General features: G+C 31.8%; 2 protein-coding genes and 2 pseudogenes across 3 annotated transcripts; 1 reads left to right on the top strand and 3 right to left on the bottom strand.

The window, feature by feature from the left end:
• Window positions 1–577: 577 nt before the first annotated feature.
• On the top strand, window positions 578–5,220 carry LOC100779168 (cysteine synthase-like; annotated as a pseudogene).
• A 5,130-nt stretch (window positions 5,221–10,350) lies between these two features.
• Window positions 10,351–14,536, bottom strand: LOC100778805 (adenylosuccinate lyase-like; annotated as a pseudogene). Its single transcript, XR_005886740.1, has 9 exons — window positions 14,157–14,536; window positions 13,799–14,014; window positions 13,520–13,690; window positions 13,021–13,242; window positions 12,555–12,671; window positions 12,319–12,462; window positions 11,348–11,449; window positions 10,981–11,049; window positions 10,351–10,690 (listed from the first exon to the last, which is right to left on the bottom strand). The product of XR_005886740.1 is annotated as an adenylosuccinate lyase-like (transcript).
• A 558-nt stretch (window positions 14,537–15,094) lies between these two features.
• LOC100778632 (pentatricopeptide repeat-containing protein At4g14850) lies at window positions 15,095–17,818 on the bottom strand. The gene is made up of 2 exons (XM_003536483.5): window positions 15,894–17,818; window positions 15,095–15,609 (listed from the first exon to the last, which is right to left on the bottom strand). The coding sequence occupies exons 1-2, from the start codon at window positions 17,486–17,488 to the stop codon at window positions 15,144–15,146; spliced, it is 2,061 nt and encodes a 686-aa protein (XP_003536531.1). The 5' UTR covers window positions 17,489–17,818; the 3' UTR covers window positions 15,095–15,143.
• A 7,285-nt stretch (window positions 17,819–25,103) lies between these two features.
• On the bottom strand, window positions 25,104–26,433 carry LOC102667886 (transcription repressor OFP12). Its single transcript, XM_014763368.3, has one exon. The coding sequence runs from the start codon at window positions 26,323–26,325 to the stop codon at window positions 25,783–25,785; it is 543 nt and encodes a 180-aa protein (XP_014618854.1). The 5' UTR covers window positions 26,326–26,433; the 3' UTR covers window positions 25,104–25,782.
• Window positions 26,434–27,873: the final 1,440 nt, after the last annotated feature.

Genomic DNA, 27,873 nt, shown 5'->3' with positions numbered 1-27,873 from the left:
CTTCAATTCGATGTTTATGTTTATGGCTCTATCCGCCAGGTTAGCATATCACGACGTGTTCGCATGCATGCAATGTTCTGTACTACAAAGGAAAAAGAAAATTAATAAAAAGAAAGCGAGTTAATATATTAAAAAAAATAATACTACTTGGTATATCAATGGTGTCCAAATACATTAATGTATTTTCCTTCTTTTTGGTTCTAAATTCAGTGTGCCAAATATTGTTTAAAATCATCGTTCAAAAAATAAAAATAAAAAATCAATTTGAAAATGTTCTTTCTATCCATTCCAGAGCTACAATATATTTTTGCATGCATCACAGCCACGTATGTTTGACTATGATATGCTTAAGAAATAACGGTGTCATCTTTTAAACTAATCAGTACGAGAATTTGGCTATGTTCAAATTCTGTCTACTGGCACCAACTAATTTAGCAAAGTTTCCGAAGCAAGGAAAATAATATCTCTATTAAATGTAGACAGATTTGTTGTTAAGCCACACGCTAGACTTGTGCTATTGTCATTTCCAAAGGTGACTGACTCTTCTTTCTCTCCAATCTTTTCCCATCAGTTAGGCTTAATTTCTAATTAGGCATCTATACTAGGATTTCTCTTCATCACATTCACATCACCACTGAAGAATTCTAATTTATAAATGCTAGTTATGCCCATTTTTGTTAGTGAAACGCGTGGTTTAAACTTTTTAATTTTTGTAATCTTTCCAGTCGTATGGTTCCCGAGGAAGGTGGTGTCATTGAGTTTTGAACAAAAATAAAAGGATATAGCAGTTGTTCTTGTTGACCCTGATTGAATTTTGAAGTGGTTTGAATTTTTAAGGCTAATTGCCAAACAAAGACAGAAACTTGGTGGATTTCATATTTTAGAAATAGTTCAGATTCCATTGATAGAATAGACTAAATAAAATTGGTAGCTTTGTGGATTAAGGTACATTTGGATGCTAATATTTTTCGTTGTTTTCCTGCATTGTAGTGAGCTGATATCATGGCAGTTGAAAAGTCTGGAATTGCCAAAGATGGTACAGAGGTGACTTTCTGCACTTTGATTACATTTTCTATGAATTTTTTAAATCGTGTTGTTTCTATATTTCAGTGTTTCTAACTAGAATGCATACTGATACGTATTGTTTATTTTTATGTAGTTGATCGGCAAAACCCCATTAGTATATCTGAATAAAATCGCAGATGGTTCTGCTGCGCGGGTTGCTGCCAAACTGGAGTTGATGGAGCCATGCTCTAGTGTAAAAGACAGGTAATGATTATTTTGGTTTCTTTCATCCTTGCTACTATCATTTGAGTTTTGGTTCTTGCTTTTACATGTTTTGGAATTACTGTGATTTGTTCCTATGATGTACATTATAAATGTAGGATTGCCTATAGTATGATTGCTGATGCAGAGGAGAAGGGACTTATCACACCTGGACAGGTTAGTACAAAAAAATCGCCAAGGATTGGGCATCAATAGTGAAGCTTCTAACAAATTAGTAAAGATCTTATCCAGATTAGGAGCAAAGTGAAGTTGCTTTTATTGCCAGGAATTTAATTATGATTTATAAAATTGTCACAAATAACTTATCGTGAGTAATTGAGAAGTCTAAATGTCCCTTGGGAAATAGAAGGAGAAGAAAGGTATTTCATATATGCAGGATCACTACCTCTATAATTTGCCCTCAAGAGAAATCTATTTTGAGTGTATTCTGTATTTATTTTATAGTTATGTCGCTTGTGTATGAAAGGCATCACATGAATGATAGATGTGAGCATGTGGCCCTAATTGCAATAAAATGTGCAAATTTTCTCATATTCAACTTACAAAATAAACCTTACTAAATTTCATAGCAGTCATTTAAAAAATGTTGGCATTAATTTGGTGTATCCTGAGTTCACAAGTATCGTTTCTGTTGCATGTGGGTTATCTTATTTTACTGAAGAGTATCCTTATTGAGCCAACAAGTGGTAATAATGGGATTGGATTAGCCATCCTGGCAGCAGCCAAAGGTTACAAGCTTATAATCACAATGCCTGCTTCAATGAGTCTTGAAAGAAGAACCATTCTTCTGTCTTTTGGAGCTGAGTTGGTTCTGACAGATCCTACAAAGGGAATAAAAGGGGCAGTTCAGAAAGCTGAAGAGATATTAGATAAGACTCCCAACAGCTGCATACTTCAGCAATTTGAAAAACCCTGCCAATCCTAAGGTAATCTAAAAAATTTGTTATGTAACTGCAACAGTGGATGCTTGACAACTTGGGTGACACGTTTTTTTATTATTGTATTTGTAGGTACATTATGAAACCACTGGTCCAGAGATATGGGAAGGCACAGGAGGGAAAGTTGATGCACTTGTTAGTGGTATAGGTACTGGTGGTACCATAACGGGTGTAGGGAAATTTCTTAAAGAGAAGAATCCTAATATAAAGGTTAGTTTTTAAATTTGTATATATGCTTAAATATGTGCATGTAATTTTTCCTGAGAATGGAGATATATATTTTGGTTCTCATTTACAGCTGTTGACTTTAGTTATCCCCCTTTCTCATTGTTTTTTATTTATTTTATTTTATTTTTATGCAGCTCTATAGTGTGGAACCAGTTGAAAGTCCAGTACTCTCTGGAGGAAAACCTGGTGAATTATAACACATGCTTTGATTGATTGTTATAACTGATAATATGTTCATTGTGATTACTTTCTCACATGAACCATAAAAATGTTGCATGGCAAGTAGATTTTTTTTATTTACTTTTCTTTTTATTCATTATTAGGTGATTGCCTTACTTTTCCATGTTAAAGTGTATTATCATTACAGAAGTGATTCTATTGGAATTGTTAGATTATATTATTTATATATCCTTTACTAACATTCAGGAATGACATTTTTGTCTTGATCTGCTTGCTCATATTATTAGAAGGTGATTGTCACTTGAGCAGACCAGAACGCCTTTTGGTGATATAGAAAAACCTAGTAGTACTCTTTTGGGGGCAGAGTACTTCCCTGACTAGTATCTCAGATGCTTTCTGATGGAAAGGAAATCTTACTATTACAATTATGCCAAAGGTGTGAATAACATAAGGCATCTAAAGGTACTAGTAACCCCAAGATAATCAAATTCATACATAAATCATAATTAGATAAAAAATCCTAATTTAGATTTAATTTCATATAATATGAAATACTAATTAAATTAAAACAGAAAATCATAACATAATAATATTTTCGTAAGAGCATAGAACATAAGAATAATGAAAAAAACTATGTGAGGAAATTCTAAAATTTCTAAAAATAACAGAATAACACCTAAATAAAGCAATCTTCCTTAAATATGTTTTTCCTTTCTGCAGCACTTGGATTATCGCATGCTTTCCTTAATGAGATTTAATTTTTCCGTTCTCTAAATATTATTACTTTAAATTATTAGTTTGCTCTTATACGTTTTCCTGTTTGTTTTCCCTCTGGTAGTTACTTACTACAAGTTGAATGGTTTTACTTTATAATAAAAACTTAAAGTTGTGATAAGAACATGCTCTTTAAGCTGTTGCGAATGAGCATATTGCCATTGTGAACATCTAGGTCCACACAAGATTCAAGGGATTGGTGCTGGTTTTGTCCCTGGAGTATTGGAAGTTAGCCTTGTAGATGAAGTAGTTCAAGTAAGCTTTTAATGCTATTTGCATAGTCATCATACTTTTTAAGACTTCACAAATATATACATAATGAAATATTATAACCTTATTCTAAAGTTGTTTGGAAATGCAATGTGCAGTTTTAGGAAACAATGTGATAACTCCTGTGTATATGGTTATTGCATCTGATAATTGATAAATTACTTGAAATTCTTATAATTTTCAATTCATATATATGGGCTTGATACTGTAGTTTCTTGTTTTAATATCAATTTTGTGATATTGATGTATTGTGTATTGCTACTAATTAAGCATTTCCAGTTTTGGTGTACATTCTTTATTTTTTATTCAGTTAGTTTCTGCTATACACTTTTTATATATTAAGTATTATGGTTCTCTCCTTCTCCGCGAAGTCGTGAGTTGAGGGCTTTGAGGGGCAAAATGACCTAAAGGGGTTAGTTTTAGAAATTAATTCCCTAAATAGGTCTGTTTTGTAACTTTTTCCTAAGGGGATTAGTTTCTAAAACTAACCTATTTAGGGAATTAGTTTCTAAAACTAACCCCTTTAGGTCATTTTGCCGCTTTGGGGCAAAGTTTCAGTTTGTGGGGAAACTGCAAATAGCCAATTGTGAACTTTTTGAATGGTGCCGTTACATCATGTTAGACTAAATATTGTTTTGGGTAGAAGGGAATCTAGGATGCCTTGTGGATTAAGTTCTGATTTCTGCACCATGGTGTAAATATGGACAACTTTCTGTGTGAATATAATTATTAGAAAGATATGATTTTGTCATTATGTTGCAGTTTTTGTTTGGACATTTGTAACAGTTTAAGATTTTTTATAAACAATGGATGTGTGATTTGGCAGATATCAAGTGATGAAGCTATAGAAACTGCAAAACTTCTTGCACTTAAAGAAGGCCTATTTGTAAGTTCTAAACCTCTAGAAGCAGCAAATTGAACTTGTTCCTCTAATAGTTAGCTATCTATTGAGTTTCCTTCATGATTCATATTTGAATTTGGAAAACGAATAAGGAACTCATTGTGTTATATTCTTTTTATACCTGTATAATTTGTTGAACCTATACTTTAAATATTATACTAGGTTGGAATATCATCTGGAGCTGCAGCTTCAGCTGCCATTAAGATAGCGAAAAGATCAGAAAATGCTGGAAAGCTTATTGTAGTAAGTTCATTGTTTTCTTACAAATTTTGGTAAAAGTGTATAGAAATGTCTGTTTAAAACTTGCAACAATATTCCCATGTTTTTGTTAATTTACTCTCTTGTTTGATTTGGTTTTGATTGATGCCAACTGAGATTATGGGTCGCGATCATTATGTTAGAAGTTTCTCTTAGTTGACAGTTCTGTTTTGATATGGTACAGGTTATTTTCCCAAGCTTTGGTGAGTGGTATCTGTCCTCTGTGCTGTTTGAGTCAATCAGACAGGAAGCTGAAAGTCTTACTTTTGAATCCTGATTTCAAGTGGTGGATTTTAACTGGCGAAACCAGTGATCCTTGTGATACAGATTGTGATTCTCAAATAAATATTACTTCAAAAGAAAAGAAAGGAAATTTGTTACTTATGGCTTATGCAGCATACTTCTGAAATAATTTAGAAGGCCACTTTATTAATGGAATATGATTTTATGCTTTTCTTTTTGAATCTATCCTGATCTTGAAGAATGAGTGTATTCAACATCTAGAAGAATAGAAGTGAAAATGACCATTCAACAAATTAAATTTTAGTATTTTACTGTTATCAGTTATCACCCGTTCCAGCAATGACTCATTAGGCTCTATTTGGACCTAATATTAATGACTTATACCCTGACAAACTTATTGTAATTTGGATGGTGAAATTCTTTTTCTGAATTAATGTAACTGTTGCTAGAATAAGGATGGATATGTGCTTGGACCCAAAGAAAGAAACTAAGGTGCAGAAAAAAGAGAAAATTCAGTAATGTTTTGATAGGTAATGTCTGTCTTAGACATTTCTACCGTGAAGGAATTCACTTTCTTTTAATAACTCCTGATGGACAAAGGCAAACATACCATATAATAAATTACACATAGAGACGAACAACTCTCTAGTTGTTTATTTTGACAGGAACAGGAAATCTGCTTCCTCAAATAGGATTACCTTTGCATGTCATTTGCTAAAGCTCTTGTTTTGCTTTTGACATTACATGTGGGTTGCGGACTAACTCAGTCATTGCCCATTCAAGTGTGGATGCTGTTGTATCTGTTTCCGCAACAAATATATCCTGTTCAATTCAACCATAAATTTCAGTTACTATAAGTCCACTATAGTCATTCATAAATAACAATTTAAAATGAAAATAGCTAGGAGGAGGGAAGAGAGGAGATTAATTACATATGTGAGAGATGCTCAATCATATTCTTGTCCATATACTTGTTATCTTTAGAAATGTTGAGAATGGCATCTAACATGTCATTGTGGACTTTCCCTTCCTCCCTCTGCTTCAACCATTGGCTAACCAAGCTGTCAAACATTTCTATCACCTTCTTCACGGTCTTACTCAGCCATCTTTTGATGCCCTGTGGATCAACCATCTTCAACACTGGAAAAAAAATCTGCCAAGTTTGGTGTTCCAACCAGCTTTGTGATATTGATCACCAAGTCCTTTAAACTCTTCTGCTTTACCTGTAGAGTGAATCAAATCCACAGAGAAAATGGTGTTTGATAAAAGCTGTTCCAATATCCACTGCTTCACCCATCTGGCTGCTTTCATGAATATCAGTGACTAGTTGTTGCACTATCTTACGCCTAACGTCGTTGTTGCATCGAGAGACTTGTGGGCAAATAATTGAGTGTTGCATATTTTTCTGAGTTCCCTCCAAGGAGGTGAAATGGGCATGAAGGCAAGGCTGTATTGTTCATGGTTGAGAACTGACACAGATTGTGCAATGGTTCGGTTAGACAAGAACTGGTCATTGGTTAGAAGCCCTCTTTGGCCATTTGTGCTGAAGACACAACAACAGTTGTTATTTGTCCCAGCTTTAGGCTCATTATTGGGCCATGAATCTTAGCAAGCTTTGCCAATGACTTGTGAGGCTTTTCACCCAATTCAAGGAGGTTCCCTATGATGGGAAAACCGGATGGTCTTGGTGGAAGCTTATGGTTTGCTTTTGTGACTCTTGCAAGGAATGAACCAAGAAGAGCATGAACCATGGCAGATGTCAAGAAAATGAGCAGTGTAAAACTTGCAATGTTCCATAATTGTCTAAAGGATTAGCACGATGCAACTGAATTGCTAACCAATTTCGAGGGAAAGAGAGGAAATGTTGGTTTGGTTGATGCATCTCTCCATTGCTATGGAACTCGATTTATACATGATTTGTGAAACACCATATAACTTGAATAATAATGTTAAGCATTGGAATTCGAGGACCAAGACAAGCCTCCGGAATACATTCTGAACAGAGGAAAGTAATGTAGACTCATTCTTCGTAAAGATTGCGATCCCTATTCAAACGGAATCCGCTTCGAATCGGCAAAGCTCAAAAATCAAAATGTAATCATATGTTTTTAATGTATTTATATGTTATTTGGTGTTAATTAAGTCTGATGAATTAACGTGTCAGTGTGCCACTATTAACAAAATCCATTGTATAAAAATAAAATAAAAAGTCTTTTTTTAACAAAAAAGACATCCTGATTGTTGTAAGCCGTAACTTAGCATTCTATTTGAAATGATAACCATCAAGCTTTTTATTTTTATTAATATTTGTAGGAATTGAAAATAAATATCAAATTTATAATAATTCACACATATTCATGATGATGAACTCACACATAAGTACCAAGTTAATAATAATGTGGAAAAATTTATTGCACTCACATATTGGCTTGGGTTTTTCAAGAATCCTGTGATGCAGCATCTTTCAAGAGTTATCTTGTGTACATTGTGGCTTAATCTGTAACGGATTCAATGGGGACAAGTAAGAGCCTTGCCTTCTTCTTTAAGATCATTTTCTATATATGACAGAAAAAGAATTTTTAAAAAAAATACTAATGAGGGGGAAAAAAAAGTTGCACACTTCAAAGTAGAATTTAAAATGTGTTAACTACTAGTTAAAACAACTTTAATCTAACAACTGTTCCTTATCTTATCATTTTCTAAATTTTTTAAATAATAATATGCGTGAAATACCAACTTTTTTATGATAAAATACTTGAAACTTTTTTGAGGAAATCTATTATTGTGAAGTGAAAGCGAGGCTTATTATAGAAAGAACGGATATCTTTCCGTATTTTCTATTTTCCAAATTACAACCCATAACATAAGAAACGCTCGATGAATGGCCTTATTGAGTAACGTAGGTTAAAGATCCAAAAACTTAGTTTGGTCCTGTTATTTGGTCAAGGTCCAACACTAGTTCGCTTAAAAGAAAATTAATTGTCAATAATTGTGTTTTACTCGGTGAATGTCAACTATCTGCTAATTAATATGTAACACGGCGTTGAAGTCATTTCTCATTAATTGGGGGAAGATTCCATATAATTAAAACTAAATTCATTCATAAAAATGTCCAACGACACCTAAAAAACATAGAAAATGCTAAAAAGAACACTACAACAGTGCAACATATGAATAATGACAGACCAGACAGGCAGCTCAACACTAACAAGTAGCAACCTTAGCTTACAAATACCAAAAGCAAAAAAACACTTTTTTCTCATGCTACAAAGAAACAGAGCTAAATCATTTTGTTGAGCGTTGGCATGCAATGCAATGGTGTTTTTATGTGCCAAACGCACTCTTTGCACCGCGTCTACCAAACACGTCTCTCTTGAGGTGCACTAACCAATCCATTGGGGTAGAGTCGTAGAGAGAAACTGGAAGCAGGGGCCTAACCAGAAAAAAGTATTAGGGTGCAAAAAATTTAACACATGAATTGAAAATGATTTATAATTAAATTTGTTTCTTTTTCATAAAAGTTAACGTATACATCAAATTAAAAATAATTTAAAATGTAATAATAAAAATCATTTTAAAAACCAATATATAAAACAGAAAACATATTTGAAAATAATGAAAGTAATTAAAATTGTAAAAAAATTAATTAATATATAATTGCAAAAACTATATAGAACACATGTAATAATTATATCTAAAACTAACATGAGCAATGAAAATAATTATTATATATATATTATCTGCCTAATATATAAAGTTGTTGTTGTTATTATTATTATTATTATTATTATTATTATTATTATTATTATTATTATTATTATTATTATTATTATTATTATTATTATTATTATTATTATTATTATTATTATTATTATTATTATTATTATTATTATTATTATTATTACTATTATAAATATAATTTTTAAAATAAAATAAAAGTAAAATTCAATACCACAACTGACAATAACAACTCTGGTAAAAAAAAATCAACATAAAACAGGGGACAAATGTATGATTTCTATGTGGCAGCCATGAGCCAACCTAGTTCCGTCACTACCAGGATGGAAGCCTAATAAAATTTAGTATTAAATCATAAATTCTATTTTTTAAATATAACTTGTAATTCTAATTATTGTTTTTCTTTAAATTATTAAAAAATTGGCACCAATTTATTTTGATATTTTTGTATATATTACCAAAAGTTCTTCTGTCCTTCCCGGGATGACTGAGCCAACATTGGTTATTAAGTGTTAATTAACAAAGTATTGAGATTTTCGTTCCATTTTAAACCAACTTTGGCTAATGAGTGAGCAAACTCTTGTTATTTGGTCAAATCAAACGTTTCAATAATCAAAGTGGGTTCGGCAGCTTAACAGATGGAACAGTACACTTCTTAGTGAATGTTGCCGACTAATGAGATGAGGATGCTTCCTATCCTATCTCTTTGAGAAGAAAAAATAGAATCAATATAACAAATAATAAGAACAGGTTTTGTTGTATGCTTCTATGCCAGAATGTGCATGAACATAATTGAACAGGTCATAGGAAAAAAAGAATGCTCCAATCTCAACAGCATAAACTACTGCTTTATCAATTCTACTGTTTTATCAATAAGGACTAGGATCTGTTTTATTCTCTTTAGATCACTAAAATGGAATGTCACCACAGTAAGGTATAAACTGAGTCTCTGAATTTTATAGCATCATTGATAACAATCAGATAAAATTTTGACTGTTTCCATGCCTCAACCACCAACATGGGTAAAGAGAACGTAAACCTGATTATGTGCTTACATCCTCATTGGGTACAACATATATCCTTTGAGGCATATGAAACAGATAAAATAATGAAAGTATGACTATTACCAATAGTCTTTACAAGAACACCAGCCATCAAAGTGCTGAAAACGTTTATTATCTCTTACAATAATTTATCTTCAAACAATTTTTAAGATTATCTTAATGGCACTATGACAATCTCCACAGATCTTTTTTGTGATTCGTCTTAGAGTTATGACATTTTGCCTTATTAGAAATTTGATTTTTTAACAAAGTTTAGATAGAGTTTTTGTTATTGTTGTAGATTTTCTCTTTTATGTTTTGTTTCAGTTAGTTCCTTTAAATTTCAAATAAATTTGATGGTAGATAAGATTGTTTAGGAATTTCAAACTGATTATAAGCCTATACCATTCTCATCTTATAAATTTCAATGGTAACTTTCTATCAATTTTGATATTTCTATTTTCTCTGTAAGTTTCAGTGGAACATCTTATTTAAAAGTTCATATATCAATTAATGACCATTTGGTCAATGATGGTGAGGATGCAAAATTGTCTTGCCAATAGTTCTCGAGAAAACTGCTTCAACCACTTGTTTGTTTCCTAGATCTTTCTTCCATACACAGTATTCACGACATTTTTCACTGTTCTAGCCAATTCAACTGCTGCTCCAACATAAGTATCAGGTGTTAACTTTAACAGATTCATCTTTGCTTCTTCTGGAATATATAAGCCTTCAATGAAGTCTCTTATGCTCTTTTGGGTAACTGCTCTCCCTCTGGTTAGTTCTTTTAACTTCTCATAAGGTTCGGAAACACCATATCTTCGCATAACCTGAATAAAATTTGCAAATGATTATAGTAGAATTTTTAAGGGGATAACAACAAGCAACACCAAGAGGAGTACACATCAATCCAGCACATAAATGTGGACATTTCATTCATGAAAGTCAGCAGCTTTACAAAATTAAATTTTTTTTAGCTCTACCTGAACCACATGAAGAAAATAATGCATCACCACAGAGAACTCAAGTCTTAGTATATTTAAAGCATTCCAATATTCCATATATATATACATTAAACTAAATAAAAATATAAAGCCAGAACTAGATAGCATATACTTACAGTCTGTATTGGTTCAGCAAGCACCTCCCAGCACTGGTTCAAGTCTTCACTCAAGCGAGCTTCATTAACCTAAATTGTAAATTAAAATATGACAAAAAAGCTCAATGAAGATACAAAAACGGAAAAACCTGCTGTATTTTCTCTAGATTTAACAGAAAACTTAAGAAACTTGCTCTGAAGTTATGCAAATAGTCAGTGACAGGAACTTTGTATATGCATCCTGCTCAGATGAACAGTATACTACAGTCGAAGTAACAGTTGAGATAACAAAAATATATTATCTAATAATGCTATATTTCCAATAAAAAAAGATAATTATGCACATAGTAGGAGAAAGGCAACAAAAAGACCATGCTGCGCCGAATACCTGAAGCTTCCCTATTTCTCGAAGTGTGCTTTTGTAGGCAAGAAGAGAATGCCCTATGCCTACACCCATGTTCCTTAAGACAGTTGAATCTGTCAAGTCCCTCTGCAGGAAAGAAAAAATGAATATAGAAAAACAATTATTTCCAAGAGCTAATCACAATTAGACTATAACTGTCACTAAATTATGCTAAAAGGTCAATAGATTACAAGGTTATCAAATCAAGATTCAAACCATGAATTGTCAAGCTAATTTTGGAATCTTGAATCGTAATTTGTATTGAATATCATAAGATTCAAAGACAATGAAAAATAACTTGAAATATATCATATAAATGTATAGTATTCAATTCAATGTAATAACTTAAACTAGAAATAGATAAAGCAACTTAACCATAAGTCTCATAAAGAAAAAGTATACATTATAAATGAGTTTGTGGCACCTCTATTTTGGGAGAATGGAAACAAAGCAATGAAACAGCCAAATAGAATGCATGCATTGAATGAGTGAGTGCCAAATAGAGTAGTGAAATAATCAAATAGGATAAGTTCAGTAGTGTTCCTTCAATTCATTTTCATTTAACAATTTTAGTTTATAAGACTTTCTAATTTCTTTCTTGAGAATTGGTGAAAGAAAAGAAAAAAAAATAATGAATGGTTAAATCATGTGATTTGTATTGAGGGTATGAAATCATATGCGTATTGATTCATTCATGTATTGTAAGATTTAAAATCATTTAAGATTCATCTTATGATACAAATCACTAGCTAGCCAAATTGTACCATAGATTACAATAGCTTGGTAACTCTTTCCATAGCACATTATTTGCAATGTGTGTACAAAAAATTACACAAACCAATTTCCAAAAGATATATTGGTAAAATCCTCTTGGCACCATAGTTTAGAATAATAGCAATACCAAAATGACCATAATAATACCAAAAAAAAAAAAATCAAACTCAAGTAGGCCTTGCCTGCCAATGCGAAATTGGCAACTTCATGCTTAGATGAGACAGACCTCCATTAGCTACACCTAGATTACCTTCGCTGTTCTCAAAATCAATAGGATTCACTTTGTGAGGCATAGTTGAAGACCCAACCTCCCCAGCCTTAGTGGTCTGCATAAAAAGTTTTGTAAATGAAAAGATTACTGTCGCTCTTAAAGTATAGCAACATACTCAGGTTATTGCTACTATATCAGAAAGCTCACCTGGTTAAAGTAACCCAAAGATATATAGCCCCATACATCTCTATCAAATTCAATCAATATATTATTGAACTGGATGAGCAAATGAAAAAGCTTTGCCATGTAGTCATGAGTTTCAATCTGTTAACCAAATGGAGTAATATAATCAGCAGGATACATTAAGTTACCATCTCAAGTTGGCATCAGATGATCATGAAACGATAGCTCTAACTTAGCTTTGATTTTGTAAGTACTCAAGATATATAACTATCATAATATACGGACTGAACTTATAAAAAAAAAAAAAAAAACTTGAGATTCATTAACAATTGATGAAATTTTCTAAAACAATGTATATGTATACATCAACAGAGATAGCAGAAGTCTAAAAAAAATATATGGTTGCTGAGAACACCAATATTCAGTTTTATTTCATAAAAATAATGCATAAACTTGAACAGAACAAAAAAAGAAGAAGGTAAAAGCATACCTGAGCAACATAAGGATTAAAACTTAATCCAAGAGATTGTACAAACTGTTCTGCAATGTGAGGCCAGTTAACTTCAGGATATGAAACAACATGTGCATTGTAATTTCCAACTGCACCAGAAAATTTCCCCAATATTCTCAACCTGAGACAGTTCCTTCCTTTCTCTGCTTAATCTCATAGCAAATATTGCATTTCTTTTCCCAAAGTAGTTGGTGAAGCTGGCTGGTGAATAGTGCAGAATAATTACAAGGTTCAATCAAAACAAAGAAGAATTAACAACTAATGAAGTGAAAGAACAATAATGCTAATGAATTACAAAAGTGTTTAAAAAGGAACTATGATATCTAGTATCTACAACCTTTCATATAACAGGAGTTCAAAAGCTAAAAAAGCCAATTGTTTGTCACTACAAAGTTAAAGCATTTGCAATAGCCCAATTTTACAGCCCACAATAATACATTGATTCTAAAATTTTCAACAAATGCACAAATAAGCATACCTGTCCATGAGTGCGAGAAAGCATCGGGACATGAGCATTATCTTCAGATATGTCACACAAAGCTTTGATTATTTTATCCATGACAGAATTCATTGTTTCCTTCAGCATCAAGGCATGTGCAAGATTATTTATATCCTCAGATGTGCAAGCAAAGTGGAAAAACTCAAGCACCTACAAAAAGGGTTTTAGAATAACATAATCCATCAGAACTCATGATCAAAACAGAAAACAGTGTACCGCCTCATAGTACAAAGAAACACATATAAAGTGAACCTCAACCTTGACCACTTATGCATTGGATTGGCACTTCTGTTTCAAGAAGTACTCCACTGCTTTCACATCATGATTTGTGACCCTCTCAATGTTCTTAACCTCCAAGGCATCATCAACACTAAAGTCATCAATCAAGCCTTGTAAAAATATTGTAGCACCTTCACTGAAACTGGGAACCTCAACAATTTCAGGAATCTGAGACAGCTGCAGCAACCATTTAATCTAACAGGAAGCATACACATATATACAACATCATTAGAGAGCAATACTACCCAAAAGAGAAAGTTCAAAACAGAAAATAAAAAAAGGTTCTTTAATCAAAAGGGTCTCAAAAAAGAGGGGAACCAGCAAAAGAGAACTCAACAAGAACCCGAAAGCATATTAAGCCATATTCTCTCAGAAAAGGAGACAGTTCCTTAACTTTTCCCCAATAACGACCATCCAATGGGGATAGAGCCGTCAAAGCAGAGAGCTCAAAATCAGCGGAATGAGGTCCAAAAATGTTGTGGGTAGAGGTGGGTGGGTGTGTGAGTGCTGAGGATGGCTTTGCAAGAGCAACCTCTGCGAGAGGAAGAAGGGAAAGAAACATAAGAAAAAGGAAGAGGGTGTTGTGTTGAACTTTGAAGGTTGGTTCTAAGGGGGTTGAAGCTCCCAAGTTGGGTAGCGTTAGAGAGTGCCACGAACTCCATGAATGGCTTTGGAGGAAGAACGCACGAACCCTTTTCCCGAGATTTTTTACGAAAAAAGGTATAAATAAAAAGATAGCTGAGTATTTTGCTATTTTGCATCGGTTGAGGAGATAACCGATTTGGATAAGCAAAATATCCATTCCCCGCAGATAATCTCCATACTACACCTTCTACGTAAATAATTTTTTCTTTTTATCTATTTTCATAAATAAAATAAAAAACTTTCAAGACGCCATCACTCTAATTGAACCGCACCTAGACTTTCTTTTATTATTTTTACAAACACACGATCTCTATTAAAAAAATTGAAATAATATTTATATACAACTACCAAAGAATTAGATGGTCATATTCTTAATTTCAAGCAACAAATTAGGCGGATATATTCAGAATATGCATAAGAAAATGTTAGATGTATATATTGCTATATATTATTATATTTTAATTTATATATTTAAATAACATATATATATATATAGTTATTTATATTTTAAAATACTCTTTATTATATATATATATATATATATATATATAATTATATCATCCTGTCTGTCTAATGTAATTTATATATTATTAATTTATTACAAATTTTAATTTTAATATAATTCATGCATTCAAAAAGTTTTTTGCTTAAGCTCCCCACTAATGAAAGTATGGAAATATTACCAATAATCTTTACAAGAGCACCAGCCATCTTTAAAGCGATGAAAACGATTATTATCTCTCACAATAATTTCTCTTCCAACAATTTTTGAGATGAACTTAATGGCACTATGACAATCTATACAGATCCTAAGATTTTTTGTGATACGTATGGGCACTCCACGAGGGAGAGTTATGAGGCCAAAAGCTAGGGCAATCTTCTCGCTGTGGTACCACACTTCTGAAGCCTTTTCTTCTTCTTCTAAATCAAAGAGCGATAGATTGGCATCAGGAACATACCCAGCTTTTTTCATCTCCCCTCTCAGCTTAGCTAGCATTGCCTGAATTTCAGAGTTCTTTTCATGAAAACTATCCTTTGCTTGGAAAACATGGACTCTATTCTTTACAGCAACCCAACTATAACCAACATTTTTTTTAATACCAATATCTCTCATTTCCTTCCTGACAATAGTGGCTTCTTCCCATCTGCATTTAGCAATTACAAGCATTAGCAAGAGAGCCATAAACAATGTTGAGTCAGAAGAGACAGTTTCTGTTTTGGCTAAATATGTTAAAGCAACTGCAGAAAAATGAAACAACAACAACAACAAAAGCCTTATCCCACTAGATGCAGCAAATGAAAAGGAAGAAAATTCTTTGACACTAATTAGGATGTGACAAGTTATTCTACCAAATAAAATTAACAATGCAACTAACTAGTCAAGGCTGTTAAAGAAGGAAAACTAGTTAGCATGGTTTTGAATTATTACCTGCCAGCAGATGCAAGCATGTTAGAAAACACTACATGATTGCCAGAGTCATCAGGATCAAGCTCAAATAATTTTTCTGCTGCAATTTTCCCCAACTTTGTTTTCCCATGCATCTTGCAAGCCCCGAGTAGAGCTCCCCAAACAGATATAGTTGGAAGAATTGGCATTCTTTTAATAAATTCATATGCACGATCTACCAAACCAGACCTTCCAAGAAGGTCCACAACGCATGCATAATGCTCAGCACCTGGTTCAATTCCATATCTCCCTCTCATGGATTCAAATATCTGCAAGCCTCTCTCCACTGCCCCTGCCCTACTACATGCTGACAATACCGAAACTAGTGTCACATAACTCAGTGCTATGCCACAGCTGCCCGATGTCATCTCCTGAAAGAGACTCAAAGCCATGTCAACATCACCCAGATGTGCATATCCACCTATCATTGCATTCCAAGTGACTAGGTTCCTCTCAGGCATTTCTCTAAAGACTTGCTCCGCGTACTCTATACTTCCACATTTTCCATACAAGTCAACAAGTGCACTCCCAACAAATATATTCTCCTCAACACATGCTTTAAGAGCAAGAGCATGAACTGATCTTCCCAATTCAAGCCCCCCGAGCTCAGCACATGCACTGAGTACGCTTGATATCATGAAATCCGTCGGCTCAACTTCCTTCCTCGCCTGCAGGAAAACCATACACGCCCTTTCTTCCTCATGGTTTTGCACAAGAGCAGCAAGCAAAGAGCACCAAGAAACAACATTCCTCCTGCCACTACCAATTCTACTAAAAACCAATTCAGAAGACACAATATCCCCACATTTTCCATAGAAATCAATAAGTCCATTAAAAACAGAAACATCCTCCCTGTACCGGCTCCTAACTATAAATCCATGTAACTGACGCCCAAGCTCCAAACTCACAATGTCAGCACACGCATTGAGAAATGCACAAAATGTTATTGCATTAGGCTCTCCATCCACACAAAGAAACTTCTTAAACGCTGCAATTGCATCCAAACACCGACCATCCTGAACTGCATTAGACATATACGCATTCCACGTGGCCAAGTTTCTGTGCGGCATTTCATCGAACATGTTGCGAGCCTCGGGTCGAAGGCCTGTTTTGCTGTACATGTCAAAGGCGCTGCACCCGACAAAAACGTCCAATATATTGCCACCCTTTAGGGCAAGGGCGTGGAGCTGTTTCCCGGTGACGGGCATGTGCAACGAAGCCGAGGCTTTGAAGACGCAGGGAAACGTGAAGTCATTAGGGAGGACGCACTCGCGGCGCATGTTAGAGAAGTGGAGGAGGGCGGAGGTGAAACGACGGTTGTGAACGCAGCCGGAGATGAGAGAGGTCCAGGTGACGACGGTGCGAGGGTTGGTGAGTGAGAGAACGAGTTGAGCTGAGTTGGGAAGGTCGAGTTTGGAGTACATATTGACGAGGTGGTTGCAGAGGAAGGAGGGGAGAGGGGTGTCATGGGTTCTGAGGATGTGCGCGTGGACGGCACGGCCGAGGAGGGAGGAGCGACTTAAAACGGCTGATTCCAGAAAAGAACCAAGCAGGTTTGGAGGACGCGGCACATTCATCGCTTTTCCTTCTTTTGATTTTCAGGAAAAAAACCACTGCATGGCATGTTTATTCAGCGTGCATGTCTTTTTTTGGTGCAGTATAATATCTCTTCAAACCTCATAAGAAAGAAAAAATTATTTTTATCTTATGAATTAGAATACATAATTTGAAAGAAAAGATTTTATTCTCAATTAGATTTTTTTTTCTTTTTCTTCTCTTTTTTTATGTGTATATGTCACGCACTAATTATACCACTAGTAAAAACAATTCTCTCATAATTATCTTATCACTATTTTTATTTGTTTACTTAACGTTCTTAACAATATATTTCTTTTTTTTGGTTTTTTATCTCTATTTCTAAATTAAATTTTAATATTTTTTTAAATAAATTATCAATATATAGTTAAAAATAAAATTATGTCACAGTTTCTATTTAATTTGTTCGTTGTAAATTCAAAATATAATTTGTATATTTAAAGATATTTATTATAAATTTTAGTTATAATAATTTTATATATTAAAAATATTTTTTATTATAAATTTTAATTATATAAACATAAATATTTTTTATACACAATACATAGGCTAAACTATTAGTATAAATTTCATTTCATTTTATTCTTTTTTATATGTGTTGCTAAACCGTGGACCGAATGGCATGCATGCAGGGTTACCCTGATGGACTTCACACATATAAGAGCCGGCCCATGTTATTCTCACCTCTTATAAGTTTTTTTTTATAAAAATATTTTTGTGTGGAGTAGAAATACAATGAACATAAGTTTTCAATTTATTTAATTTTTTACGAAGAAGTTTGACACAATGAAAATATATTTTTATTTTGTGTTAATTAATACAACAAAAATTTATTTTTATTGTATGATATAGATTGGTGTTGCTCGTATTAACAAACTATACAATATAAATAAGTTTCCATTATGTATTTCAATTGAAACATACAAGGAAAACATGTCAACATCAAAAACTCTCAAAACTCAACATAAGAAAAATACAAGGAAAACATGTTATATATAAAAGAGTCACAAAGTCTCTATTATTTCATCAACCCTTTTTGCTATATTTTGGACTTTGACATTTTGCAACCACTGAAAGAGTTTTAGCACGTTTATAAGTTATATTCCGGTTGTTTTTATTAAAAAAAAAAAAAGTCAGAAGTTTGTTTTGATCCTTCTTATAAAAGTTTTTTTTAAACCACAAATATTCTTTTATTGAAGAAATCATGTTTGAGTCGAATTATTAATCCAAAATGTCTTTTTCATTAATTTATTTTTTCACAAAACACCCTTAATTATGAGTTATATATTTTTAAGTTGAATAAATAATAAATGAAATGCATTGATGTTTTAAGCTCTTTGAAAGACTAATTTTAATTTTTTATCTGGAATAAAGAGCATTTTGGAAATCTTACTTTAATCATTCACATGTATAGTCATAAAAATTAACACAATAAATATATTAATGACAAGAGAGATTAAAAGAATTAAAATTAATAAAATAGTTTTAAAATAAATAAAAGTATGTCTCATTAATATTAAAAAAAATTGAAAAACCATATAAATGGGAGAATTTTTAATATTATTAACTAAATTAATTAACTTTATTAATGTTGATAAATTAGTTAATTAAATCTTATAAAAAAACTGAATAAATTATGGACAGGCTAGAACACGCGTGTGTTTTTGCATAATTGATTGTCTTGTCTTTGTTTAATTCTTAATTATGAATAAAAAATGTTTTGTTAATAGAAATTTTATATCTGCTTTAACAATTTTTATTTTTTCAGAGAGATTAATTTCTTATTATTAACAAGAGTTATCCTAACCATCAGTTCTTCATATTACACCCCACACATGGTAATGACCTCCAAGAACAAATATTAATGGTTAGTTTATTAGTAGAAAAGTTCCCAACTCACTACCTCTTCCTCATTTTCTCTCTTCAACCATCTAAGTTGACATTCTATAACTCCAACTTGAGTAACTATTAATTTGAAGGATAATTTATTGTAGGTGTGGGTCTTAGTTTCAAGGGATTCTTTCTATCATTTTCTCTTGGTGGTTGTATACATATCCTGTCGGATCTTATTTATGGTATTGAGTATTGCTTGTACTCAATGTTTTAATCAAATTCGTTTGCTTATATATAACAAACAAAATTAAAAAAACACTGAAATAAAAAGAAATTTGAGAGGATATAAAATGCAGAACTGCAGTAGAGGTCTGTTTCAAAAAAAAAGAAAAAAGGAAAAAGAGGTTATAAATATAATCACCCTCTAAATAAATCAACCGTAACAAGATAAATAAAGAATATATACGGATATAGCTTATAGCTAGAAGCATCAAACATGCAAATGACGTTGTCCTTATGCATGCAAACAAGAACAATGCCTACAAGTCTATATAGCCTAACAAAAGAAGAAAATGCTGTTCAAACGGACATGGAGAGAGTACCCATTCCCGAGGTTACAAAACATGTAAGAGAAAACAGGATATTAAGAAGAGGACAAAAGCACTTTTACCACTTCCAATATCATGTTTCACTAGTAGTGGTCAGAAAATAACGTAGCTTTGTTTGATGCACTGGCAGTCTGGCATATGGGGGTTAACAGATCGGATTTACTCACGATGAGTTTTTTTTTTTTTTTTTTATCAATAAACCTTAATGATAGATTAGAATATTAGTTTTGTTTGTGGGATAAACAAAACATGCGATCTATTCCTCTTATATTTTTTTTTCTTTAATCATTTAACTCATTCATATCTTCAGTTTACCATGTGTTTGACGATTTAATCAAATTAGATTGAATTTATTTAAAACTTTATATTAATATATTATTAAGCGTCTTATTTTCATCTTCATTCAATTTGTTTCTCTTATAATCTTATCTAGTATTATTAAGGGTCTTAATTTTTTCGTATTTATTATGAACTTTTTAATCATATTTTGAGTAAAAAATAATAAAATGATAACTATAGAAAAAATTAAATATTAAATCAAATAAATATTTAATAACTAAAAATAGGAAATATTTTTACCATACATTAACATAAAATTAAAAAATTGAATACAAAATAGACATAATTAAAGGCAAAACTTGAAAATATGATAATTTGTTTGTTTTTCTCATAACTCAATAATTCAAACCAATCCAACTTAATCTTAATCGAACATTTGGTTCAAATTGACAAAAAAAACAAATTCAAAACCTGAATAACAAATCAGCCCAGTTAAATTTGATCAATTTGGATTTAAGTTTGCCTTAAACCTAAACCTATTCAACCCATAAACAGCTCTAAATTGTTTTGTGAGAAAATGAATTAATTGAAAAATAATGTGATTATAATATACATAATATACACACTCATTTTTTTACATCTTACTTTTTTCTATTATTCTCTGCTTTTCTCGTTATATAACTTATTATATTTATTATTTTCCCTTTCTATCTTTTCTTTTTTCTTCCTTTCTATCATTTCTCTCCACCCCTAATTCATCTCACAATGGAATTGACCTTTAGAATTTTCCAAAGTAATAACGTCTGGGTGGCCATAGCACAAGAGAGGCCAACCCAAATCGATCTTCCAAACCAAAAGCGACTTCCATATATGTATAACTTATAATGCATCTATTATAAATGTTAACAACTACGTACTTTTAGTGCCTTTGGTTGAGAATTTAAGAATAAATCATTTTTAAATTCTTAATATATTAATATTAAAATAGTGATTAACCATATTTATATTCCATTTTTAATAAATGTTTAAAATCAAATACTTGTTAATATAACTCATCATAGAATTATGAATAAAAAAATATTTGCATTACCAAATAATTTTAAGATCCATATAAAGATATTATTTTATGTAAGTTTATAATTAAGCAATTCGAGGTTTGTCGTTTTGTCTTTCCAACTGGCTAGCTTTTTACTTACTCTAATATTTATATGTTGTGTTTACGAAATGATACGAGGCTTTGAAGTTTGAACAGTGTAGGTGAAAGGATCCACTTCAAACATTTCTATCTGCAATGTATTCAGAAGAGCCAATCTAGCCTGATTACCCTTAATTGGAATCTATTTCTAACTTGGCATTATTTTCAATTATAGGAGGGGTCGCGGTGTCAAATCCTGTCCAGACTTAAATTTAGGTGCTTTTTTCCAGTTGTGTTATTTTTTATTTTATACCGTAAAACCTTTTGTATGTAGTATTTATTAAATTTCCTAGTTCTTTTATTTACTCTCTTTCTCTCTTTTAATTACAAATTTTAGAGTATTATATATAGTATTTATTAAATTTCTTATTTCTTTTATTTACTCTCTCTCTCTTTTAATTTAAAAAAATAATGTTGTACAAATAACATTAATTTCTTTTTTTTTCTTTTAACAAGATAATAGAACATGCTTACGACACTTTTATGATTGAACCATTGATGTGCTGGGTTTCATCTCTGGTCAATAGAGGATCTAATTAAATCTAAAATCACTTTCAATAAGATACGTTGCTTAGGGTGCTGTCTTGTATCTAAACTACCCCATGAGTTTGATTACCTCTGCTTCATAATTGATGACGGTATGAAACAGAAGATAAACATTTCATTAAATCCAACTTCTCAATCATGAATCCTGAAATCAACAGTAGATTTTTATTTTATTTTTTGTATAAAGATAACAAAGAAACATATTTATTAAAGGAATTAATACACGCATATGTAATCTTTAAAAAAAAATCATTTATATGGATATTGGATAAAGGTGTTTTTGGTTCGGTCTCTTTTATTCCGCAAGCATCAAAATTAAATGAAATATTCATTCTCTTTCTATACCAGAGAAAGAGATATATATTTGTAAGCTTTTAGTAGGTAATAAAAAAAAAACAGAAATTCTTTCATTTCCATTCTTATAATATCAAAGAAAGAAACGATCTTGATTATTCAATATTTAATTAAATCACATGTATGGATCATTGTCATTTTACAGTTATAGTTTTTCTTTTAAAAATAATATTTTCTATTATATACTGCTGCATGCCCATGATGGAAATATGTAAATTTTTTATTAAAAAAGAAAATATTTGTTATATTAAAATGTAAAAGGATTCATTATAAAAGTAACTTAAAATATTCAATATAATATATTTATTACTTCCTAACGAAACAGAAAAATATATAAGATACCCTGTTCCCCGTTCTTATTTAATGTGTTGAAACATAATTAAGCACAAGAATCTTACATGTTTAGGTTTTTCTAGAGCACTCCCTATCATTAGTTTGTATATTAGTTGTTTAACTACAATTGTTTCTAATATTATTTAAATCACTGGCGATCTTTACCGTGCATGCTTTATTGTTAAAGTGAGATGAGAAGTATATATGGGTCGGTACACTCGCGTAGGGGTAGGCCTATAAACTCCTCTCTACTCCCACTCTAAGTTAATACATGGCATATAAACTTCTTGTCCAAATGAGCATGATATATAATAATAGTGCATATACAAATAGTCCGGTATGTAAACTTACCTAAACCAACTTTCAATCCACAATTAGATTACTAAACTATTAAACGATAAGAGTATCCATTCTTTTGCCGTAGTTGTTGAAGCCCTCTCTTTGGATTCTCTTTGTTTGTCCCCAAGTTTCCCCTGCAGGAGGCATTAAATAAATAGCAATAATTAAGCAGGGTGAACATAAATGTCTATTCTAATGCCATCTAAACGTTTTTTATGCTCAAATGCGAATTTTGAGTTCTTCAACGCTAACTCTTGGCTCCGGCTAAATATTTTCTAGACCACCTGGGGATTTGAACCTGACAATAGCCACCACTGGACCTTGTGAATTTTCGTTTTGAAGCTAGCCTTCAAGACTCTTCATTTTTATAATTAACTTATTGATAGTATTTGCTAGTTAGTACTGTTAAAATGAATCTAATTGGGAAAAGCAAAATGACATAGAATAAACAAACAAACAAAACAATAATAAGGGAGCGCGTTTGATTCAAATCATCATTCTCATGGTCTCTTAAGTGCTCTCAAGTTCCCCTCAAAACAAAAAAAAAAAGTGCTCTTAAGTTTTTTTTTCTTTTATGCATATAGGCACATAATAACCAAAGAAGTGATGTGCAATACCAACATAAATTTACGAATATTAGATGTCATAGAAATTATAAAGTTAGTCTAGTGGCGAAAGAAAAATGGATCGGGTGAAAAATCACAAGTTTATTTTTTTCACTAATAATTAATAACTAATATTTGTCGATAAAAAAAATAGTTATCATAATTATATTAAAAATTGAATTTTATCACACCTCACTCAAGAATATTTAGGCACGAGTTGTTTTTAATTTTGGAATTTTTCTAAAGAAGGGAAATTCACTTTAGGGTGTGATCGATTGGTTTGGAAAAGAAAGTGAGAAGGAAAGAAAAGAAAAGAAAAAGTAGAAAAAGAATAGAAAGTTAGATGATTTTTATATTAATTATTTGACAAGAAAAAAAGAAGGAAAGAAAATATATATGTATATAAAATGTTATATCTTAAATAAATAAAAAAATAAGATGTGTAAGTAAATATTATTTAATATATTATTTTTTAATCATTGTCTTTAATTAAGATAATAATTAGCTGTAAAATTTCTGTTAAAAAAATAGTCGTAAAATGGTTCTTTTAATAATTTTTTTCACTTTTTAAACGGTATTTTAAGATACTACAGTTTAGCCTTTGCAAGTTTTAAATTCATCTATTTTGTTAGTGACAGTTTTCTTCCTATTATTTTTAAATTCATCTATTTGGACATTCAAATATTAGTTGACACACCTTGTGAAAGAGTATAAATAAAAGATAAAAATGATAGGTAATATATTATGACAGAAAGAAAAAATAAAGAAAAATAATTAGTGTTGACAAAATATTTAAGATAAATGGATATTCAAATATTATTATCTTATCTAAAATTTAGTTAATTAATGATGTAGAGAATGTGGAGTCGAACCCACGTTTTCTACCAACAAAAGGGAAACTCAGGAACTAAATATCGTAGTGTATGTGTATGTAATAGAGACATTGAAAGCTGGATATGTAGTAATTCAGTGGAATGAAAATGCAGCAGACGACACCTGTGAGTTTGGTACATTAAATTCACTAAACTGTTTCTTTCTTTGGCTGTTATTAACTAAGCATTTTATCTAGATAGCTTCATGATTATTGGTAAAATGCTAAAGAACCTTATCTAGCCATGTTTTTTTGTTGTCACTTGTCAGGTTTACTCTCTCCCTCGTCCTTGATTGGTTTTTGTACTTGTTTCTGCTTTTGATAGGTGCATTATTTTCATGGGGTAAAAAAAGCTGAAATGAAGGGGGGAAAAGGAAGTCCTGCCACCTGCAACATCAACTGCACCTCCCAACATAATTAATCCCAATATTCCTTTCCATCCTTATATGGCCCCAATTTCCTTTTAACAACGATCAATCCCCACTAAAAATTTGAGGTCTATCATTGTCTCTACAAACTAAAATGAGTTCCTATAGCCTTAAGCTCAATGTCCAAAACTCATGTTCGATCAACTTCACTTTGTTGTGGAGAGCTGCCTTTTTTTTATCATATTAATTAAAATTGATTATTGAGTTAAGAGCAAATGAATATTTCTGGAGGAAATGTCACTGGAGAGACAAATTAAAGGCCACCCCACCATTGTACCTTACTACATAGAAGAAAACCGAGGTGCTCGTGAGTTTGTGTGCAGAACATCCCTCTCCTACCACAGCTACTTAATTATACCATTAAGGACCACATACACAACAACAGCAACAACAAACACAAGGACAATAAACGAACTATCCCCATCACCAACGTCACACAATAATTCCAACAAATTACAGCACCCTTTTTTTTTCTTTAAAAAAAAACAAATAATTAAAGAGAACCCAGAGAGAGTAGTTGTAGTTTAGTTATTTTACATTACAAAGCAGCAGCACTATTATGAGTACTCTATATTATAATGAAACAGCATCCATCCTTCCTTGGTTTCGCTAACTTTGTCTTTTTGATCATCAAAATACAAACATCGCCTTGCTCCCACTATTACCAAAGTTACAAAAATAATCCCATAAAGCGGATCATACAACCGCAAATATTTTTTTGAACCCAGGGTATCTCTTGGTCTGAGAGCCAATGACTAACTTTTAAATCCATTTAAGAGATCGATATCTTCCCATAAATGTTTTTCATGCGTGGACCAACACATGTTTAAAAAATAAAATTACTTGAAACGAACCTCGTGTTAATAAGTTAATGTTGTTGTTTTTTACAGCAACCTTCCAGAGAGACTACGGTGGCGTCGGTGGCTGTTGTGGTTGTGTGTCGTCCGGCACGGGGTCGTGGAGGACAAGAGTTCGAGGACGAGGTCGGTGAAAGCGCGAAGGATATGTTTGTGAGTGTGCGTGGGGTTGAGAGCGAGGTAGCAAAGGAGAAGTTCGTGGAGATATTCGGAGTCTTTAGTGATGTCCAAGACTTGGCGCGAACGTATCATTTCTTGCATTGAGCGGAGAAAATCGACGTAGGGGTTGAGGGAGTACTTGGGGACTCCGACACCGCCACCGGTGGGGACGACGAAGGTGCGCGTGTCGGGGGACTCGACGATGGAGTTGGAGGTGCCCGGGGAGGAGAAGAAGAAGCGCTGCGAAGCGAAGATGGAGGCGAAGTCTGGTTCTGTGGAGGTGGATGAGGTGGCGTCGGAGTTGTCGGCAGAAGAAGGTGGAGGGGTGTGGTGGCTGTGTTGGCAGAGAATGGTGGGATATTTGGGCTTGAAGAAACAGAGGTGGAGGTGTTTGGAGAACAGACTGGGCATCTTTGCACAACCAAAGGGAAAGACAAAACAAAACAATGAGAGAGACAGAGTTTGTTTGTGTGTGCCTTATATAAACTATAAACTACTACTTGTGTTGTGTTTGGTGACTCTTCGGAATGAGTAATCATGCATGGACACATGCTACAATATAAATAACTATATGTTTATCAACATGTTTATTTTTTATATTACAAGAAAAAAATGTTATGGCAAAACTAACTCCAAGCTCAAAGTTAACAGCAAAATTTATTAAATCATAATTCTTCAGTTTAGTTGAAAAAAATGTAAAATCATATATTTAAAAATAATAAAATTAAAATAAATATTTTAAGGATAAACAAATATAATATAAAAACTTAAATTAATATTTTAAAAAATGGTATTTCAAATAGCACTTTCAAAAATGTCGTAAATTATTAAAGTTACTTCAAAAATTTATTTATCAAATAATTAAATAATTTTTTCAAATAGTAAAAAAAATTAAAAATTAATTAAAATAATTTGTCAAATATAATCTTAATCAAAATTCTCAAATTCAAGTTTTCTGAAGAATAATTCATGTAGTCTAAATAAAAAGATAGTTTTATACTTATCTCTTGAACTCTTCGCGGGAGTAAATGAACTAAAATGGAGTCCATGGGATAGATATCAGTTAGTCAGAAATGAATGATATAGATATGTTACGTACTATTAGATGTTTCACTTAAATTTCGGAACATAGGTAAATAACTAACTTAATTTAATTCAATATATGATAATGCCAAAAATATTACCGTCAAGCAATGAGTTAATGTCCCTAAAAAAACAATGACTTAATGATTATTAATATATTAAAGATTTAGGTTATGATAAAAAAAATTAACTGAAAAGTTAGATAAAAATTAAAAAAATTAACTTATTAAATTATAAATATTTTATAAAATTAGTTATTAAAGCAACCGAAATAGAATCACGATTTATTTAAAAAATAAAAAAATTTGATAAATATATTATTAAGAATAAAAAAATATAAAAAATTAAAAGTTAAAAATTAATATTTTAAATAACGTTACTTTAAGTAGTATTTAAAAAAATACTAAAAATTATTAAAAAAAATTATTATGAAACAGTCAAATAAATTTTTTAACTAATAAAAAAATCTAAAAAATAACTTAAAATATTTTTGCCAACGTAATCTTAAAGTAAAAATAAATCCCATATTCATGTGTTATAAATATATATATAAAAAAAACTATATTTATGTACAGGTCAAACCGAGAATTGACCCAGGCTGGGACATGATTTGGAACATTGGTGAGACTTCTTTTTTTTTTTTCAGACAGGAACACAGATAATATGGATTGAAATGAGATATAAGATAGGCTGTAAACGCCATTATTCCTTTAATACTACTAGTTGGAGCGAACAAGAGACAGTTAGGATAAAGTTTATTCTAGTTTTTGATCGGATCATTCATTTAAATCCAAATTCAATTCGACGAATGCTTTAAATGTGTCAAAGTATGCGAGATAAAATTGGGTTAACTACCTCACCAAAAAAAAATTGGGT

The sequence above is a fragment of the Glycine max genome, chromosome 10 (assembly GCF_000004515.6).
Source record: "Glycine max cultivar Williams 82 chromosome 10, Glycine_max_v4.0, whole genome shotgun sequence".
NCBI classification, from domain to species: domain Eukaryota; kingdom Viridiplantae; phylum Streptophyta; class Magnoliopsida; order Fabales; family Fabaceae; genus Glycine; species Glycine max.
The sequence above is the reverse complement of the archived record's forward strand: the minus strand, read 5'-3'. Positions and strand labels throughout refer to the sequence as shown.